The sequence below is a fragment of the Bombina bombina genome, chromosome 1 (assembly GCF_027579735.1).
Source record: "Bombina bombina isolate aBomBom1 chromosome 1, aBomBom1.pri, whole genome shotgun sequence".
NCBI classification, from domain to species: Eukaryota; Metazoa; Chordata; class Amphibia; order Anura; family Bombinatoridae; genus Bombina; species Bombina bombina.
In genome coordinates this window covers 43125676-43147014 of record NC_069499.1, presented here as the reverse complement: position 1 = coordinate 43147014, position 21339 = coordinate 43125676, and the positions used below count along the sequence as shown (strand labels likewise).

Below are 21339 nucleotides of genomic sequence, written 5' to 3'. Positions count from 1 at the left end.
TTTTTTTTTTTTTAAATGTACACTACTGTTTTAGCAGATATGACTTGCACTGGTGTGACACTGTGCCCTGGCAGGACCTGGAACGCACACGTGTGAGGGAAACTGACTGCTATTATTTCACAGTAAAAAAAGGTTGTTTTTTTTTAAATGTATGTACTCTACTGTTTTAGTAGATATGACTTGCACTGGTGTGACACTGTGCCCTGGCAGGACCTGGAGCGCACACGTGTGAGGGAAACTGACTGCTATTATTTCACAATAAAAAAGATTGTTTTTTTAAATGTACACTACTGTTTTAGCAGATATGACTTGCACTGGTGTGACACTGTGCCCTGGCAGGACCTGGAACGCACACGTGTGAGGGAAACTGACTGCTATTATTTCACAGTAAAAAAAGGTTGTTTTTTTTAAATGTATGTACACTACTGTTTTAGTAGATATGACTTGCACTGGTGTCACACTGTGCCCTGGCAGGACCTGGAGCGCACACGTGTGAAGGAAACTGACTGCTATTATTTCACAGTAAAAAAAAGGTTTTTTTTTTTTTTTTAAATGTACACTACTGTTTTAGCAGATATGACTTGCACTGGTGTCACACTGTGCCCTGGCAGGACCTGAAACGCACACGTGTGAAGGAAACTGACTGCTATTATTTCAAATTAAAAAAAGTTTTTTTTGTTTTTTTTTAAATGTACACTACTGTTTTAGCAGATATGACTTGCACCCTGGCAGGACCTGAAACGCACACGTGTGAAGGAAACTGACTGGCTGCTATTATTTCAAATTAAAAAAAGTTTTTTTTTTTTTTTTAAATGTACACTACTGTTTTAGCAGATATGACTTGCACTGGTGTCACACTGTGCCCTGGCAGGACCTCAAACGCACACGTGTGAAGGAAAATGACTGCTATTATTTCAAATTAAAAAAGTTTTTTTTTTTTTTTTTAAATGTACACTACTGTTACACCAGATATGAGTGGTGGCACTGGGCAAGTGGGCACAGTATACGCTGTGACCCTGAGCTGGCAGACAGGCTGCAATTAGATTACACAGGAAAAAAAAAAAGCAGACTGATTTTCTAGCCCTAAAAAGGGCTTTTTGGGGTGCTGTCCTTACAGCAGAGATCAGATGAGTCCTTCAGGACTGTAGTGGACATTGAATACACTAGCCTAGCTATCGATTTCCCTATTAAATCACCAGCAGCTACACTGTCCCTCCTCTCACTAAGAATGCAGGCTCCGAATGAATCTAAAATGGATGCTGTCCAGGAGGTGGGAGGGTCTGGGAGGGAGTGTCTGCTGCTGATTGGCTGGAATGTGTCTTGTGACTGTGAGCTACAGGGTCAAAGTTTACTCAATGATGATGAATAGGGGGCGGATCGAACATCGCATATGTTCGCCGTCCGCTGCGAATGCGAACATGCTATGTTCGCTGCGAACTATTCGCGGCAGAACTGTTCGCGACATCACTAGTCACATTGTGCCCGGTTGCGCCATTAAAATGAATGTAGCTTATACCGCTCTGGTCTAGTAGCGGGAGCGAGCTACATTCATTTTAATGGCGCGACCGGGCACACTGTGACTAGACAGTGTTGCCTCAATGCGCTGTGTCAAAAACCAGACCCGCTCAGTAGAGCAAGGAGTGGTGTTCTGGTAAAATTAACTTTTACATAAAAAATTTCTGCAATACTTTAATGTATACATCTGCCGGTAAGCTAATGTTATATAATTCTGCACTATGTGCAGAGTTATAACATTAGTTTGCAAGTTTACTGCCCATTTAATGCTAAGCATAAGGAATTCATAAGACTCTATTGCCTGTGTGAAGTATCTAATCTCCTACAATAATGCCACGCATATAGAATTTATGAAGACTCTATATTGCCTGTGTGAAGTATCTAATCTCCTGCAATAATGCCAAGCATATAGAAGTCATAAAGACACTATTACCCTATTCATTATTTATTTGTGCCATTTAGTGCATATACCTGAAAACACTTCACAGCTCTCTTTTTAAATTATTATTTTTTTTTATCCAACTTTCCTACATTCCACCCTTTTTATAATGAAACTGTTGCAATCTTCAACATAAACTAACACTCTAAAAAGTGCTGTTAACTAATTAATAAACATAAACACACAGTAACACAAGTGACTTGGCAAAATCAAGCATGAATTGTTTAACTGTAGGTTTGAAGTCTTCTCAGCCAAGAAATGTCTCAGAGCTGCAGATGACTAAAGCCGAGATGGGCAGTACTTTGTCATCTGTGTCTGATTGATATTCTGCTCACTCTGTGTGTATGCCGAATAATAATATATAAAGAACGATGTGTTCATTTCATTCATACAAAGCCCTCTGGAGTTAGTTTCTCTGCCCAATGTATTCAGCATACTAAATGCACTTTTTAATAACCAGGTGCAATTAGGCTTTACTTAAACAAATCTAAAAATATACTTTCACTTTGTTGCAAACCCCAGAAAAATGTGAATATAGCAAAAAATATTTGATAATCTGGATTTTATACTCTGTAGTCTGTTCTCATTCATACTTAATTTGTGACCAACTTTGCAAATTATTTCTATTCATTATAATTGTTACTAGAAAATCTGACATTATATCATTTGATACTTTGTGCTCCCTGTACTAAGCAGCAAAAGCTTTTATGGAGCCCTTGCAGGGCTCATCTGACCACTGCCTCGTACCATCTCTGAGTTGGCAGAGATAAATCTCTCCAAAAATGTTCATTTGGGGTGATTGTCAGGCCCTTCTCACATGTGATTGGTAGCATGAGAGCAGGGGGCGGTGCTGCACAAGCTAGTGCTTGTAGAACTGCACATACAGGCAGTGTCCACTTATTTTTGGATAGACAGGATTCTAAGTCTGGAACCTTGTCCACCCGTGGCTTTGTACATGGGGCCCTTCATTTCTTTGAAGTTGCTCCCAATGTCTTAGGAATGGGCTGTGATCTCAAAGTCGCAGGTAGGACAAACTTTAATGAATAAAGGACCATTACACACAGTAGAATTGCAAAATCAACAACAAATTTAATTAAAAAAAGACAATGCAATAGCACTTACTCTGATTTTAAAATAAGCAGTAGATATATTCTGACAAATTTCAAAATGTACTTCAATTTGCCAGCACCCTGTACCATGTGACAGCCATTAGCCAATCACAGACACATATACATTGTGAGCCCTTGCACATGCTCAGTAGTAGCTGGTGTGTATATAAAAAGACTGTGGCTGTGTATATTGGAAAGTCTCTTAAAACTGCATGTTCTATCTGAATTGTGAACATTTAACTTTGACTTAAGTGTCCCTTTAAGAAAAAAACATGTGATTTAAAAAAAAAAATCAAATTGACCTTTTTTATTTCTTTCTTTTATTCTTTGTGTTACTTATTGTACTTCCATAAGAGCACACCTAGGTAGGCTTATGAGCATGCATGTGTAGGGAGCACTATATTGCAGAAGTGTTTGCAAATTGCAACAGTGTTTATAACAATGTTCATGTTCTGAGCCTACCACAGTATGCTCTCATAGAAACAATGTATGTTTCAACAAAGAGTACAAAGTTAAAGGAGATAATATAGACAGAAGTAAATTGCATAGAAGATAGACTGTTCACAATGTATGTGGAAAATAAGATCTGACAAGCATAAATTGCATTTTATTTCAATTAGATCGGCATCTCAGACTCTTATAATTACAGGTTAGACAAGACCTACATGCACACACTTAAAGCACCATATAGACACATGCAATCACTACTGATGGGCCAACGATGTATCACTGATGAAGATAACTTTATGCATAACCTTGTGCTTTCTAGGAATGGGATTTTCTGTAACTGGGTAGTGCTACTTTCAATCAAACAAGTAATAGAAGGCACTTTGTAATATATTTTTTCTCTGTTTCATTCAAAATGTCCACATTCTTTTTCAACAGCTGTGAGAAATGTACTTATCAACCAATGAGTAGGAAATACACCACTAGTATTGTTCTGTTTAAACAGGTTTTTCCTTTTTTTCAAGCAAGAAACATTCATATCTTTCATATGAATGATAGCCCCATTTGAAATAGAATGGTCATTTAAAGGGATACTGAACCCAAATTCTTTATTTCATGATTCAGACAGAGCATGTAATTTTAAGCAACTTTCTGATTTACTCATATTATCAAAAAAAAATGTTCTCTTGCTATCTTTATTTGAAAAGCAGGAATGCCGGCCCATTATTGGTTAAGCACCCTGAATGGCACTTTCTGATTGGTGGCTACATTTAGCCAACAATCAGCAAGCACTACCCAGGTGTTGAACCAAAAATGGGCCGGCTCAATAACTTCCTCCTTTTCAAATAAAGATACCAAGAGAATGAAGAAAAATTAATAATAGGAGTAAATTAGAAAGTTGCTTAAAATTGCTGCTCTAGCGGAATCATGGAAATAAATTGGGTTTAGTATCCCTTTAAGATAATTATGACCAGTTTGCTTAAATAGACAGGACTGCTGGGAATGAAAATACTACTGAAATAAATGGGTAATATATATAAAGGCCAATCCTTCTTCTAAAATGTACACTTCTAATTAAATTTAAATAAAAGACAACCATGTTCTAATTGCCCCTTATATTCTAATTACTCCTTATAAGAAGCTCATCTTGAACATTTGTAATTTCTGCATCGCGCACAAACACATTCATTGTCGTAGGCATCTGCTGTAAAATGCCTTGAAAGTATTACCTTACGAGATAATTACAGCCTCGCTTGCATGAGTAAATGCTTTGTATAGGATGTATAATTAAATCTAGAACTCAAAGATGCTCAAAGCACTGTGTCCCCAAGTGTGCATTTCCTATTTTAAACATCCACAAAACCAAAGAGAAATATTCCTTTTCTAGAACTGCTCAAACAAAAAGATACAACACTTATATGCCACATATATCCCTGAAGAAGAGGGAAGGTACAATGCTTGTTGGATATTTAAAGGGACATGAAACCCAATTTTATTTCTCTTTCATGATTTAAATAGAGCATGCAATTTTAAACAACTTTCTAATTTCTTTCCTAAAATATGGTGAGTCCACGGGTTCATCAATTACTGTTGGGAATATCACTCCTGGCCAGCAGGAGGAAGCAAAGAACACCACAGCAAAGCTGTTAAGTATCACTTCCCTACCCACAACCCCCAGTCATTCTCTTTGCCTTGATGCATGGAGGAAGTAAAGTTTAGTCTGAAGAAAATTGGATTCTTCCGCTGCAAGCAAGATTTTATTATTTTCAGGCAGAGTGGGTTTACTCTGATCTTCTCCTCTTTCAAGGATTGGGTCTAGCCGTACTCCACGTCAGTCTCTTCAGCAGGGCAGCGGTGGCTTTAAAGCAGTTAGGAACTTGTAAGGTGGGCCTTGCTGCATTTTCCTAACACTTTGCTGCCCAAGGAGCTGTGAGGAGCATGTGTCTTCTCATACAATGTAAGCTGCCGGACGGCCAGACTGCAGGTAAGTGCCTCTTGTCTTCTAGGTCCTAGATAGATAAAAAATAACTATACAGGAACAGAGGGCATCAGGAGTCAGATGTTTTGATAGAAACACATGAATAAAGTATCAGTACATACTTTTATCGGTACATAACAGTACATTCAAGTTATTTAAAGTTACAGTACATACAATTGCTGATTAGATAACTTCTATCAGTATTAAAATTAAAGATTTTTTTTTAGCACATATTGTTCATTGTGCAATCTTGTGCTGTTTGCCTAGTTAGATCTTCTCTGGTAGAGATAGCTTGTTGCCACTGAACCCAAGGTTAATGCTGTTCAGGCAATGCCCCAGCTTTCTCCTTAAACATCCCAAGCCTTCATGGTGTCACATACAGTGCCCTGCGGTTCCTCTCAATCTCCTGGAGGAGTAATTTTGCCTATAGATTTTGCGGTACAGCTATCTTCTATGGTATCTGTGGCATTATCTGATTTTCCTCTGTTAAAGGGAAAATGCAAATAGGAATTTAGAGATTTAGATAATAAGGTCTCTTTTCCGCTTTGCTACACAGGTTCTTCTCACTCATATGCCTGATGAGGAGGATATGTCGGTAGCCTCTGAGGGTGAAATCTTAGATTCGGACAGTATAATTCCTTTATCTGATGCTGGAGTAGTAATCTTCAGATTTTAGCCTGTACGCCTTTGTGTATCGTTAATGGAGGTTTTGGCTACCTTGGAGCGACTCCAATTTGTCTGTCGTTGTCAATCCTAAAGAGCTTAGTAAACTTTATAAATCCTAGGAGTTCTTGGTGGAAGTTTTTCCTGATCCAAACCATGCTAGTAGGGTTTTTTTTTCTTAGAATGGGAGAAGTCAGGGTTCATTTTTCCCTGTCCCATATCATGGCGCACAGTGCCTACAGTAGTAGAGGCCTTTTCTGCTATGGCTATGTAAACTCCAATCCCTGGAAAGGATAGCTTCTCTTTTCAGGTTTAATGGACTAAGCTGGAGGCTTACGTAAACAAGTGTGGCATCTTATGGGTGCGACGCCTTGTCTGATTCCTTTTTGGTAGGGACTCCTTTGGAGAAGATTCTGAACAGAATTAGGCTTTCAAGCTAGCTAATTCTTCTATTTCTGATTCTAGCATGCCAGTGTTTCAGTCTTAGGCCAAGAAATCTGGTTTCACCGTGCTTGGTTTTTCTTGGTCAGTGGATTTTTTCCCTGAGTCCAAGTTCCTGGCACTTGCTTACAAGGGTAAGACCTTGTTTGGTCCTGATCTGTTAGGACAAGATGAAAGAGACCAAGTGAGGGACTGAGTATCTCTGTCTTCAATAAAAGATACCATATGTCTCAAATAGACTAGGGACATAGTATCTCATGGTTTATAAATTGTATTCTCCTTTCTTCCCAGAGTCAGGTTCCTCCTCCCTAATATTTTGAAGTACGGGACCTCTCTTCTCTGTGGGTGGTAGTTCCAGTGCCTGTAGGGAACAGGGATTATAGTCCAAAGGTATGTAGAAATCAGCACTTCTGGGTGAAGTGCACGTGTGACAAAGGTATACTGCTTTACCCAAAGTAAGAGGTAAAAGTACAGAGAGTCACCGGCACTTGCAATAATCTTAAAAAACTTCTATTGGAAACACTATAAAAAAGCGACGTTTCGGGGAATCACCCCTTAGTCATGCTGTATGCGGGAACAGGGATTATATCATCCATGTTTGTGGTTCCCTACAATAAGAGGGAGTTTTTTCATTCTTAGACCTAAAGTGTCTCATCTCTGATAGATGCTTTGGTGGTCCCTGGGATTTCAGGCTGGCTTGCCTGTTTATTCCATTTGCTCTCCTTTCACAAGTCATTACTCATATCACTCAGCAGAGAGCGTAGTTGATTCTATAGCCCCTGCGTGGCCTCGCAGGATCTGGTATGCAGACCTAGTGGAGATATCTCTCTCCCACCTTGGAGGCTGCTTCTGAGGAAGGACCTTCTGATTCAGAGTTCCTTCCTTCTTCCAAACCTTGTTTTCTCTGAAGCTGACTGCTTTGAGATTGAACGCTTAGTTCTGTTTAAGCATGGTTTTTCTGAGTAGGTCATTGAGACCATTTTTCTGTCTTGCAAGCCTATTACTAGAAAGTTTTATAATAAGATATTGCGTGAATATCTTTATTGGTGTGATTCCAAGGGATACTCTTGGAGTAGGGTCAGGATTCCTAGGATTTTGTCCTTTCTCCAGTAAGGTTTGGAGAAGGGTTTGTCAGTCAGTACCCTGAAGGGTCAGATTTTGCATTATCTTTCTTACTACTTAAGAGTCTGGCGGTTGTGCCAGATGTGTAATCTTTTTGGCAGGCCTTGGTCAGAATCAGGCCTGTGTTTTAGTCTGCTGCTCCTCCTTGTTCTTAAGTTTTGCAGCAGGCTCCGTTTGAGCCATTGCATTCCATAGATATTAAGATATTATCTTGGAAGGTTTTGTTTCTTATTGCTTTCTCTTCTGCTCGGAGAGTCTTGGAACTCTCAGCTTTGCAGTGTGACTCTCCTTAAGGCGGTTCTTCGTACTAAGTTAGTTTTCCTTCCTAAGTTGTTTCGACTAAGAATATTAATCAGGAAATTGTTATTCCTTTTTTATGTCCTCATCCTTCCTCTTATAAGGAACGTTTGTTGCACAACTTGGATGTTGTGCAGGCTTTTAAATTCTATCTGGAGGTGACTAAGGGTATTCGCCAGTCTTCTGTTCTGTTTGTCTGTTTCTCTGGGAAATTTAGTGGTCAGAAAGCTACTGCTACTTCTCTGTCTTTCTGGTTGAGAAGTATAATTCGTTTGGCTTATGAGACTGCTGGACAGCAGCCTCCTGAGAGAATTATGGCTCATTCCACTAGAACTGTCTCCTCTTCTTGGGCTTTCAAAAATGAAGCTTCTGTGGAACAGATTTGCAAGGCTGCAACTTGGTCTTCTGTTCATACTTTTTACAAATTTGATTATTTTGCCTCGGATGAGGCTTCTTTTGGGAGATAGGTTCTTCAAGCGGTGGTGCCTTCTGTTTAGGTCTTCTTGTCTTGTCCCTCCCTGTTCATCTGAGTCCACGGCCCCGCCCTTTATTTCAAGACAGTATATTTTTAACTAAACCTCAGGCATCTCTACACCTTGTGTTGCTTCTTTTTCTCCATTTTCATTCATACACTAGTATTACAAGTCAATGGAATTAGTATGGTGCTCGCTACAGGAATTCATATCAGATAGCATGGACGCATAAAGCTATTTTAGCACGTTAATTTCCCTTGGGTAACAGATTTCTATTAAGGCCACACACTAGATTATTATTGTCAGATTATACAAAAGAAAAAAATCTGTTCTAGCACAATGCTTCCGCTCATGGTAGTGGAGTTTTTAATTTATGTATTTGCTATAAACTATCCCTGTTATGTTAAAGGGACAGTTTTTTTTCTTTTCTTTCAACCGTGTATATATAAAAAGAGCATTAGTTAAACATATAAAACATATTTTTACATCAAAAAAGATTGAGTAAAAGCTATTTAAAGTTATAGTGAAACTAACCACAACACAGAGTCCTAGGAATCCAATGTTCATTGGCTGACAGGGACAATTCCCATAGAATATGCTGGCTTAAACAGAACCTGAACATCAATTTTTCAAAAAGCAAAGCTCTGCAATATATTTTAAAACAATATCTTCCAGATTGAAAAGAGAACAATTTTGAGTATCATGCCCCAACAATTGAACATTATATATCGAACAGCTATATACACACAAACACATACACATACATAAACCCTTAATACTTCCCTTTCCACTGCGACTTGTCATCGATCTTAACCCTGCACCCCTTCCCTTACCCTTCAACCATTTTTAATTATTCACCCTTTGTTCCCTATGTATTAAGCTTTAATATAAGGTTTAATATAATGTCAGCATTTATCATTGCACCAGCAGTTCTTGTGAACTGCTGGTGCAATGCCGCCCCCTGTAGATTTGCAGCCAATCCGCAACTAGCAGGGGGTGTCAATCAACCTGATCGTATTCAATCGGGTTGATTTCTGTCCGTCGCCTCAGAGCAGGCGGACAGGTTATGGAGCAGCAGTCTTTAGACCGCTGCTTCATAATTTCTGTTCCCGGCGAGCCTGAAGGCACGTGCGGAAACAGGGGCATCAAGCTCCATATGGTGCTTGATTAATCGGCCCCTATATATTAATCTGACATGTTAAAATGTTTGTTAACAATTTGAAAGACCTAATTAAGCATTTTCTTTATTGTGTGGGCCGATATTAAACTGCGCTCAACTTGTAATCGAGCCTGTAAGGGATTGGAAAATTTTCCATGCACAAATATTTACTCAAACAATTACTGTGATAGTAGTTAATATTAAAACTTTTCTATTAGAGAACACATAAAATTGTGAGCCATCTAAGCTTTGGAAATAAGGCTTTGCTTACATACGTTTTGCCTGCAACATAAACAATATAGGCTTTCAGTATCGCACAGTGCTATTACAAACTAACTTTATTGAGACTAATTAATTTAATGTTTTTTAACAATTGGCAGGATAAAAGCAACATCACTGCTTGTTAACTCCTTCCCACCATAAGGACGTTCTATGCTTTCCCAACTTCGCTGGGCTTTAGTCCCGTTAGGACAGCATGGAACATTCTAACCGTTGGGCTGTCCTGAAACCATAGCTACTTCCTATATGGGATTGAGGGCTGGAGGGTGTGCCTAGCATCATAGACACTCCCCCCTGACCCAATCCCATCATTTAAATAATGCAAATCACATGAATTATCGTGTGATTTAAATTTTTACTCATTTGTTTACATCGGAACTTTGTTTTGATGTAGATTAATGGGTCCCGGCAGGTAGGGTTAATATATTGGTCACAGACTTGTAATAAAATGTTAGCTCTGTTATTCTGTGGAAGGGGGCAAAGAACTGTTGCCTGCAACTGTCTCTCTAACACCATAAAGGCAGAGAGAGATGCAGACTGATAGTTTGGTTCAGTGCTGCTTTTGGGTATTATCACAGTGTTGAACCTGGACTGTTCCTGTTGAATGTTGAGATGAGACTTGGCTGAACATTTTCTACAATGTGTTTGTCACCTGATGAGATGGAGTTCCTCCTGTGTGTGATGACTTATCTTCTTCCCTGCCAGTGTATGCCATCTTTAGCAACTAACAAGCCATTAACAATCAAAGCTAAGTATTTCCTAATAAATAAGCATGACTTTGTTTACCATACGTTTTCAATAAAAGTGATCTAATTCACACATGTCCTATGTCCTCCCTTTATTCAGTACTTATGTTTACCTTAGTTCTCTCCCTGGTGCAAAGGTAAACTTTGATGAATGAAAGCCAGGTTTTTAAAAATACTATTAAAAACAGGGGCACTTTCATTCATAAAAGTTTAGAAAGCAGTCGTTTTGTTTCTTTTTTTCGCAGCCAGAGCAGCTTCCCGTACCAGGAGATCTTCTCTTCACACGTCAGCAATGACTAACCCGGCTTCCTCCAATCATGGCATGGCCTCAGGCAGGGACTCCCCTGGGGGGAAAGCTGTGATTGGAGGAAGCCTGATTAGTCATTGCTGACGTGTGAAGAGAGGATCTCCGGGTGGGGGAAGCTGCTCTGGCTGTGAAAAGAAGAAAGGTAAGTTTTTAAACAAAACGGCTGCTTTCTAAACTTTAATGAATGAAAGTGCCCCTGTTTTGAATAGTATTTTTAAAAACCGGGCTTTCATTCATCAAAGTTTACCTTCACTTTAAATAGACAATGAGATGCACTCTGCGAAAATCAATTTGTACTTTCCCTCTGAATACAACTATTTCTTTAAAATTTGAAGACTATTAAGTTTCATGCCATAAATCTCTTTTTTTCCTAAGACAGCTCACCAAAGCCCTGCAGGCTGATGCAGGGTTTAGATAGAATTGCTTGACCCTATACCAGCTAACAGAAGTTAAACTTTTGTTTTCTGAAACATGGTTTAGTTTTTTCTTTCTTCTAGGTTGAAAACCTAATCTGACTTTATTGTTTTACTGCTTCACATGCACTTTCATTCTATCATCAACTAGAGTTGGTGAGAATACAGAAAGTCCTTCCGGTCATGTCAGCTGCTGTGCATTAGTATAGTCATTCTCCACCCAAGTTGTATAAATTCCTTGGGCTATCACAGCTGATGGTGTCATAAAGAATTAGGATACAGAGAAAATAGATTCATGATTGCTCATGGTGTCTTTCCTTGAGCAAAAGCTCTTCTAATCTTGATTGTTGGGTTTAGTATTTGTAGCATTGTCTGTGCATTTTTGTTTACTGTACACTATTTTCATTTTAATTCACAGAAAATATTTCACTGCACATTAAAGCCAAAATTATTTTTCTGTGTTTTAAATATTAATGTTTGTACATTTCACCAAGTACTTTACAGTTAAAAGTACTTGTCTTAATCTATTTTCTAACGTTATGTAGATGCTTTGACATTAGAAATTCAGTTCAGAGCAATGAACCATGAATGCATTTTAGTGCTTGGAGGAGGATTACAATAGGATTTGAGTCTGGATTACATTAATGAAATTTTAGGTGCCAGAAGCATATGCAATATATCAAGGATCTTCTACATGTTTCAAAAAAGGGGAACAAAGCAATTCAGATTGGGAACCAATGCCTGTGTGAAATCAAACCGTGAACATCTCTCTTATGACTATATTTGGCAATGGATATGTCAATTATAAGCAAAATCCAATTTAATAAATACAGAGAAGGGCAACTAATTTAGGGCAAGATTACAAGTCGCGCGTCAAATCTGTTTTTCGCAGTTACGAAAACACAGCGTGCGTTATGGCTTTTTTCGCTTTTGGGGTTGCGCAGCTATTACAAGTTGCAAAGTAACTTATTTTGCACACACGTTAATCTGCATAATCCAAACAGCTAAATCGGAATATGTTCTATTTATTTAGAAATAAATATTTCTCTATATATGTGATGATTTTTGGACAGATATATCTGTTTATAACGAGATATGTATATGAATATATCTAGATATCTCGAGATCTATATGCGAAAATCTCTTTGAAAATCCCTCTAAAATATTGTTTAAAGGGATAGGAAAGTCAAAATTAAACTTGAATGATTCAGATAGAGCGTGTCATTTTAAGACTCTTTTAAATTCACTTCTATTTTCAAATGTGCTTTGTTCTCTTAGTATCCCTTGTTAAAAAAATTAATACTCACATATCATACACTAGTGGGAGCTGCTGCTAATTGGTGCCTGCACACATTTGTCTCTTGTGATTGGATAAATAGATATTTTCAGCTTCCTGCCAGTAGTGCAATGCTGTCCCTTCAGCAATGGATAACAAGAGAATGAAGAAAATTTGATAATAGAATTAAATTGGAAAGTTGTTTAAAATTGTATGTTCTATCTGAATCATAAAAGAAAATGTTGGGGTTTACTATCCATTTAATGTGCATAAGATTGCAATGTGAAATATTTTCCTTATTGCCATAGTTAAACATATCTCTATACATATAAATCCATGTTTCTCTATGTATGTGTATATATGTCAATGTTAAATCCTTGCGTCAACTTTTTTTTTTTTTTCCGAACACCTGAGATCTTGTATCTTTAAGCCCTTATAACTTTTGTGTGCAATATTTTTTTACAAATATTTTTAGACAGTGTTAATATGAGTGTAACTGTACTTTTTAATGTATTTTTTTACGTTGCAGAAAACTGTGAACTACAACTTTCCGAGCGCAGAAAGGATTGTTGCGTAATAGAACTTGATTGCGAAAAGACCATATCGTGCATAGAAAACTTGCACCGCGCGACATGTAATCTTGCCCTTAGGGTTTAATTAATCTAATCCACACAATAAATGTAATGTTTAGGGGAACTTCCGGGCAGCGGCCATGTCTAGTCGCATAGCTGTATGCTGCTCCAGCTTTTCCTTGAAAACCGCAGAAATTCACACCTTAACTCAACGACTTCTCTAATATTTTGCTGGAATAATCTTTCAGTTTGATTTCTGCACCTATTGAACATAGATTTGTGAGGATAGCTGCTGGCATCGGCGTCTGGAGCCATTATACGATCTTGGCCTAATTTCTACCCCCAGGCAGGGCGCCCTTGGCCCTGTCGTTATGCAGCACACAAAGTGCTTCAGAAGATAGACTCTTAAGTATGCTATCATATTCACTAATTTTTATCTGCGGTGCTGGCCTAAAGAATTACAAAGTGGGTTGATATGGCGAACGCCGCTTACTTTTTAGAGGCTCTGCGCAATCTCTTGGCAGAACACCATGAGGCCCTTGCTGGAAAGCTGTATAGGGCGTCCACACCTAAAGTCCTGCAGCCATCCCAGGAATCTAAACAAGTTATACCGGCTTTGGCGATGTGCCTGGATATCAGCACGTTGGGGCCCCAGCGCTTCACAACAACCCTGATCAGCTATGAAGAAGCAGAGACGCAAGCTATCACAGCACTTGGGAATGGAGATGTAGTGACCACAGATGCGATTACTGAAGAGACCACCACAAGCACCGCTGTTTCCCGACAGGTCAGCATTAAATGCACGACTGAGACCCATCTAACCCCACTGTCGATTCCGATCACTGGGCTATACACGAGTGGGAGAGCCCCTGACAGAGATTTGCTACGGGACTACCAATGCACACCATCGCAAAACATTTGCTCCTCACATACTTTTCTAATGAAGGCAGACCCTTGCTACCCTGAACTGCTGAGGTTATATTGGGAGACCGCTCGAGAACAGAGACAGTACACTTTTGCCTTCCTATCCGTGCAGCTAATGCTTCTGGCGACCCTACAAATGACTCGTGGCATGGGCTGCTTTCGAGACGTTCGTGCAGGAGTCGGCTGAGTATGAGTTATGCCCGGAATAACGGAACTGAGATGGTTATTCTACTGTTCCCTTGTATTTTGCTAACATGCGATATGGTTGTGCTTTCATAGCAGTTCTTTAGCCCGGATGATGTTTTGTTTAGTTACTTGGGGTTCATATTGGATTTTGCCTTTCTCTATAGCTGAACTTTTGCTTGTGTGCTTATGGACTTCCACATAGTGTACATATTTGACATAAGAAATAACCTAGTCACAAAATACCTGATCTAAGCTATTCTAAGCTATTCTCCACAGCATATCATTCAGTTAGATAGGGGGTCCTATTATTGTTTCATACAAAATACTGTTTCTCATAAGCTGCATAATTTTATGTGCTGTCTCTACATACCATGTCTAGTTTGTAGTTTGCAGGTCCCTCTACCTTGTTTTTGACTTATTTACTCTCTAACCATATGCCTTGTACTATTGTATTATCCTTTACTGTTTATATAGGGATGTTAAGTTTAGTAATATAGTACCATATTGTATGCATATTCCTGTTGCAGCCTCACATTGATTGTTTGTGTGTGACCCATTATTGCTGGACAATATATGCTTAGGTATACCCTTACTCTAAATGCTCTCCCATTTACCCACTCCTTACATTAAGCTCCCTTCTACTTCCCAATCCACATAGATAGTTGCATCCTCTAAGTTAGTGTAGTCTCATAGTCTACCCAGCATTTAAATAAGTATGTTTGGACGATATGTACAGTAGAATCCTCTCTGTGATCTTTTCCCTACCGCTATATCAACCCGTTAAATTGTTATTTGCTAATAAGTATTTGCTTACTATTTCCCATCCCTTACAATATGTGCATACATAGTTGTAATCTCCAAGTTTTATGGAGTTTCATATTCTACCCAGCATTTAAATGGTATATTCTGGCCACCCGCAAGGCAGAGTCTTACTTACAGCTTTCCACTGCTATACCACCCTGTTAACTCACTATATGGTAAAATGTATTTACTTAAGCATGTTTTATATCAAACCAATAGTGCAATAATACTAAAAAAAAAAAAAATAATAACATGATGTCTTCCCTAATCATTCTAGTTCTTTAAATAACCCTAAACTGTTGATAAAGCCTGAATTACAAAAAATAGAAAATGAGGTTCAGTTGAGATCCAAGAGTGGTCTCCTTAGTTGTTTTTTTTTACCTCCAATGCCTATCTCACATAGAGTGGAGGTCCAAAAGTGGCCTCATTTACCAATTGGAGGTTTACAAAGGATTTGGTATACTGCCTGAGTATTGTGCCCACTTCTTTATGCCTTTTTATGTAATGTAGCTAATCAATCACAAAGTTGTATCTTATGTTGTCTTCATTTCAAACAGTTTTTATGGTGGCACTGTATTGTATATTTCTTGTATACCTTATGTTTAACCTCAAATAAAAAGTTTAAAAAAAAAAAAAAAAAATGTAATGTTTAAAAATGTATACAATGTGTGTTTTAAATGAAGGTTCTTAAAACCACTGCCCTTAACAATTTTTCATGGAACAATAAAAAAGTCTTAGCGTTTCTTAAATGTTTGATAATACCAAATTAATTAAATAGCCTCTAAAGTCACTCCTGTTTCACAACTAACTTCTACAACAGTTTCTAAGTTATTTTATGTAGCCAATTTCATTCTTTAGTGAATCAGATCCATAAAATGACTTAGGAATTGGTGAGACTAGATACCCCAGTAAAGATAGATAGGATAGAGAGGTATATTAGTGAATTTTACCCAGTGACACAATTTTCAATTTAAATTATGTTCTGAGAAAGTGGCTGTAATGTTCTTAATTTTAGATCTCAGTAAGTATGAAATGGTTTTTCTTCACAAACATAGGGAATGTTTATATAAAGTCTGTCACTAATCTTAATATGGATTTGGCATGAATTTTAAACAAGTAATGAATCCATGAGTGAATGAATAAATGAATGAATGAATTAATGAGTGGATGATTCAGCATGAACACAACTTTTATTCTCTTATATTTTATATATAAATATCTGAATACTAACTTTAAATGTTATATCATACTGGAATTTTTTACAAAATGCCTTTAATATATTTATTTATCCACAATAAGACTGTGTATTTCATATTGTTGACCCACAGTTTAATACATAATACATTTTTCACTAATTGCTCTCAAAGGCAATTAGCAACTGAGCAAAGTGTTTAATTATAGGGATTACCAATTACTCAGCACAATAATTATGAAATGTAAAATCAAGTCAAAACAATTTTCTCAGTTAGTAAAATATTCTTAATCTGCATTAGCAGAAAATTGTTGTTCTTTGGAATATATTTATAATGTAAACACATTAACTAACATATCTATATGGTCACATGTCCAGATGATACTTATGGTTATGTTAGCCTTCAGTTCACATACAAATAAAAAAATGAAAGTGCAGTTACATACAAATAAAAAAAATGAAAGTGCAGTTCTTTAATTTAAAAGGAACGTCATCTCCAAATGTTTTATTGTTTAAAAAGAGAGATAATCCCTTTATTACCTATTCCCCCAGTTTTGCATAACCAACAGTTATATAAATATACTTTTTACCTTGTATCTAAACCTCTTCTGACAGCCCCCTGATCACATGAATGTTTATTTATTATCTATTAACTTGCATTTTAGCCAATTAGTTCAGTGTTGTGCACAACTTCATGGGTGTGAGCATGTTTCCCTGTTGGGAAAAGCTAATAAAAATGATCATGTGATAAGAGGCTGTCTGTAGTGGCTTAGAAACAGGAAGAAATGTAGAGGTTTAAATGTTATAAAGTGTATTACAATGTTGGTTGTGCAAAGCTGGGGAATGGGTAGTAAAGGCGTTATCTATCTTTTTTTAAAAAAAAAATGGTGTTGACTGTCCCTTTAAGTGATACATTTAACAATAAAAGGAGTTAGCCATTCCTTTATAGTTTAGATAAATGTACATAGCTTTTAGTTATGGGGCTGAGCAGCTGGTAACAGAATTGAGGATATGGGATCAAAGTGATTCCAGCTTTCTATTTATCTAAAACTCGTACAAATTAATGTTTAACAAACAAGGGGTAAAGAACAATAGGAAATGGTACATTGTTTACTACATCCCTGACCAAGGCTAACTTCAAAAATCTAACATTCACACCTTTCTTTGTGAAACAATAGTATTTTCTCTAAGGCAGCTCTCTCTAGTCTTTATTTGCATTAATATCCTGATTCAATTGGATAATGACACTCAGTGGCCCTGATCTCCAGTAATCAGCTGATTCAGTTGTATAATGACTTAAACTTGCACGCTACACTATGGGTTTAAGCTACGCACTAAAGCAAATGTTTTATATAGAAAGTTGTACTGAGCAAGAACTGGCAACACTAAGAATAAAGGAAAGAGAAAAATTTTCACGTGTGGTAAATGTCAAGGAAAAAATGTAGATATAAAAAGATAGTATGCACAGTACAAAGGGTGTGTAATGCGTGAGTTTTAGCATAACCAAACAATATTCCTGTAAAATATTCAAAATACAAATTATTCTCATTAAAACTTCTATTTCCAAAATATCAAACTGGTAGAGAAATGATATAACCTATCCAATGTAAAAGAGTAAGAATAATAACTTGCACTAATAATGATTATTAGGATAAATTGGGAGGTAGACATATTTAGTTTGTTTTGTAAATATTTGGTAGATATTAGATCCTGAATTACTAAAAAAATAAAAGTAAAAAATCACAACAGATCAGCAAAGGTTTTTAACATTGGACAATCTGATACATTTTAAAATTATTATAGCTTTGTAAAAGATGTAGTACTACACATAATTTGTATTCTAAATTATACACATTTATCAGAATGGGTTTATCTTGAACTTTAGATTTTCTCTTTAAGTAATGCCACCATACCAAAGAAACATTATTTTAGAGAGCACTTACAATTACTCTAAATCATAAAAGTTAGAAGTTTTTAACAGACAATGTCTGAGCTACAATTATTTTCTGGATGAATGGTATACAAAAGTTTAAAACAATGCCATGGTTGATATGATTAGAGTGGGCTAGGAATACCAGTAGGATAACCCAGGGTTAGATCATTATTGGCCATCACAGGCAAAAACAGCACATTGTACCAAAGTTTAAAATCTGGTTACCCAGAAACAATATTTTTTACTTTGCAATGCATTTATTTTAGTAATGTCAAGTACACTGCACTATATATTTTAATCCTGTTCAAAACAAACTGTATTTCTGATGCAAAGAGCTAAGGTTATAAAAGTCTATTTTAGGTTTGATATCGACTCATAAAATCCTGCCAGTAGTGTTTCTTATCTAGTCTAATGAGTTTCCTGCATCATCTGTTTCATCAGATTTCAGGTGCAGAAATTTCAAAACTGTATTATAGATAATTATTATATTCTAATATAACGTTTGATACCTAAAATGCATTTCAACCAAATGCTGAAATTGTACAGTAAAATATGTGCATGGTAATAATCTCTAGACTTGTCTGTTTAAGTTAATGTAACCACAAAATGTATATATAATAATTTTAGCTAGTGCTTTATCATGGATAGCAATAGATTCAGAAAAAAAGTTAAAATATAAGAACATATAAAAATTAAATAAATGTTATTTGAACGTCTGCACAAAGTCTATGTGACTGCAGCAGTGTATGAAGACGAGTGATTTAGAATTAATGTATGCATGATTTGTACAAGAAGAAAACAAAAGATGTGATATTTTACAGTAGGCATATTGATCAGAAACCTATCACATGAGATCAATAGCTGTTCCTTCTTTATAAAATTCGTATTAATTACAGACTTCCCTTAACAGGTGCTGACATATCATTACAGTAAATTCACAGTAAATCAACTACTAATTATTTAATCAGTTCTAGGACTGGATCTCTAGAGATCTAATTCACTTTCATAACATCATGTTTTTCACCTACTACATAACAAATCAATATACTATATGAATTCATAAATGTAGCTATGTATAACACAATGAAGCATGCTGCCTTTATCATGCATACCACGAAGTTTGCTGCTATTGCAATATGGCATCATTTAATCAGGGATTTCATATTTATGAGAAGTAGCTTACGTTTCTGGCTGGAATAACCTGGGTAGTAGCCATAGTATCCAGTGATGCGTAAGATTCTGTCCTCGATAGTGGCCACACCGTTGGGAGCTGGTTTGACATCCATACAGAAAAGGGTTGCGGGGCTCAGGCTGGGGGTGGGGAACTATCAGGAAAGCGAGTCTCCTGCACCTTGCTCCTTTTTCTGGTGATAAACAAGGTCAGCACTTTCCCTACTAAATGTTCGGACCTAGTCTGTTTTACTAGAAGGAAATCTAAAAGATGTCCTGACCAAGTCTCAATAGTGTCCCGGACAAGTGTGCAGAATTTCACTGATCTGCATAGCAGCTGTACTAAAGCTCAGGTCTGATCAAGGCTGTTCTAATAAGCGTCTGGAGACTGCTGTCCAAGGTCCTGAATTCAATTCTTTTTAACAGGGTGCTATCCAAGGTCCTGAATTCAATTCTCTTTCACAGGGTGCTATCCAAGGTGCTGAATGTCTGCTCGGTTCAAGGCCGTTCTCCAGGGTCCTGATTCCAGACCAAGACTAATTTGGACTCCTGTAGAAATTGGGACACTTTCAAATGTCCCAAATGCCAACAGTGCTCCTATTTCCAGTGGTCACTTGCTCAGTGCTACCGCAGTATGCACTATCATCCTGCCTATGACAATGTGCTCTGTTCTGTCACTTCTTATCCTTATTTAACTCGTGTCCTGTTTTCTCCTCACTAATATAAAGGTGTCCTGAGCCAGAATAAGCCTCGGATTGTGATATATACGCGTTGCTCAGTCTTTTGATCTCCGGAATCTCCTAAATGATTAAAGTAAACCCCACTGCAGTCACCAGTCCCGAGAACCCCCGTGGCTGATTGTCTATCTGCAGCTCTATTTAAATCCTGATGTGGCCCCAAGATGTGCTGCTTCCGTATACCTGAGGTCCCAGGCGGGCTTGGTTACTTAGCTGTTTGTGGTGCAGCTCTATTACTCTGGCTGTATAGTAGGACGGATCCACATCACCGCATTACCCCACACAGGCCGGCTCTGTGTCACTCAGGATCTGTCCCTGCAAAGTGCGACATCAGGGCTAGGGGGCGCAGTGACTGCATAACCATTTCATCCATAAATACAGCATAGAGTACATAGCAATGCAGAACGAAATAGAAACTTGGCAGCCAAAAAATGATGGAATTCGACGCAAAGCAATAGAGAAGGAATTACCTTATTTATATTACTATAGAAGAGGGATGCTATTATTTATCAAGGCAAGAGAAACACTAGGTAGCTAGAACAAGGCAAGACGAATGGTATATAGAATGTAGCAAGTAAACTATAACACGCTAGAGTAATAAGATTAAAGGGACAGTCTACACCAGCATTTTTATTGTTTTAAAAGACAGATAATCCCTTTATTACCAATTCCCCAGTTTTGCATAACCAACACAGTTATATTTATATACTTTTTACCTTTGTGATTATCCTGTATCTAAGCCTCTGCAAACTGCCCCATTATTTCAGTTCTTTTGACAGAATGGCATTTTAGCCAATCAGTGCTGGCTCCCAGGTAACTCCACGTGCAGGAACACAGTGTTATCTATATGACACACATGAACTAACACTCTCTAGTGGTGAAAAACTGTTAAAATGCATTCTGAAAGAGGTGGCCTTCAAGGTCTAAGAAATTAGCATATGAGCATATCTAGGTTTAGCTTTCAACTAAGAATACAAAGAGTACAAAGCAAAATTGGTGATAAAAGTAAATTGGAAAATTGTTTAAAATTACATGCCCTATCTGAATCATGAAACTTTATTTTGGACTAGACTGTCCCTTTAAGTATACAAAAGGGCAATAATAAGCATTAGCTTATATGCTTCCAAACCAAGGCATTAAATAGTTTCAAAGATATAACA

The 21339-nt window shown here is 37.4% G+C and overlaps 1 protein-coding gene across 3 annotated transcripts in view; it reads right to left on the bottom strand.

Annotated features, from left to right (window-relative positions):
* The window catches only part of SLC35F4 (solute carrier family 35 member F4), a 411231-nt gene extending 391673 nt beyond the window's left edge, over positions 1-19558 (bottom strand). For all 3 annotated transcript variants that reach the window (XM_053697324.1, XM_053697323.1, XM_053697325.1), the window contains exon 1: positions 19456-19558. In XM_053697324.1, the coding sequence (XP_053553299.1) occupies positions 19456-19558 (103 nt within the window). The remainder of the gene's footprint in view (positions 1-19455) is intronic.
* Between the last annotated feature and the right edge of the window lie 1781 nt (positions 19559-21339).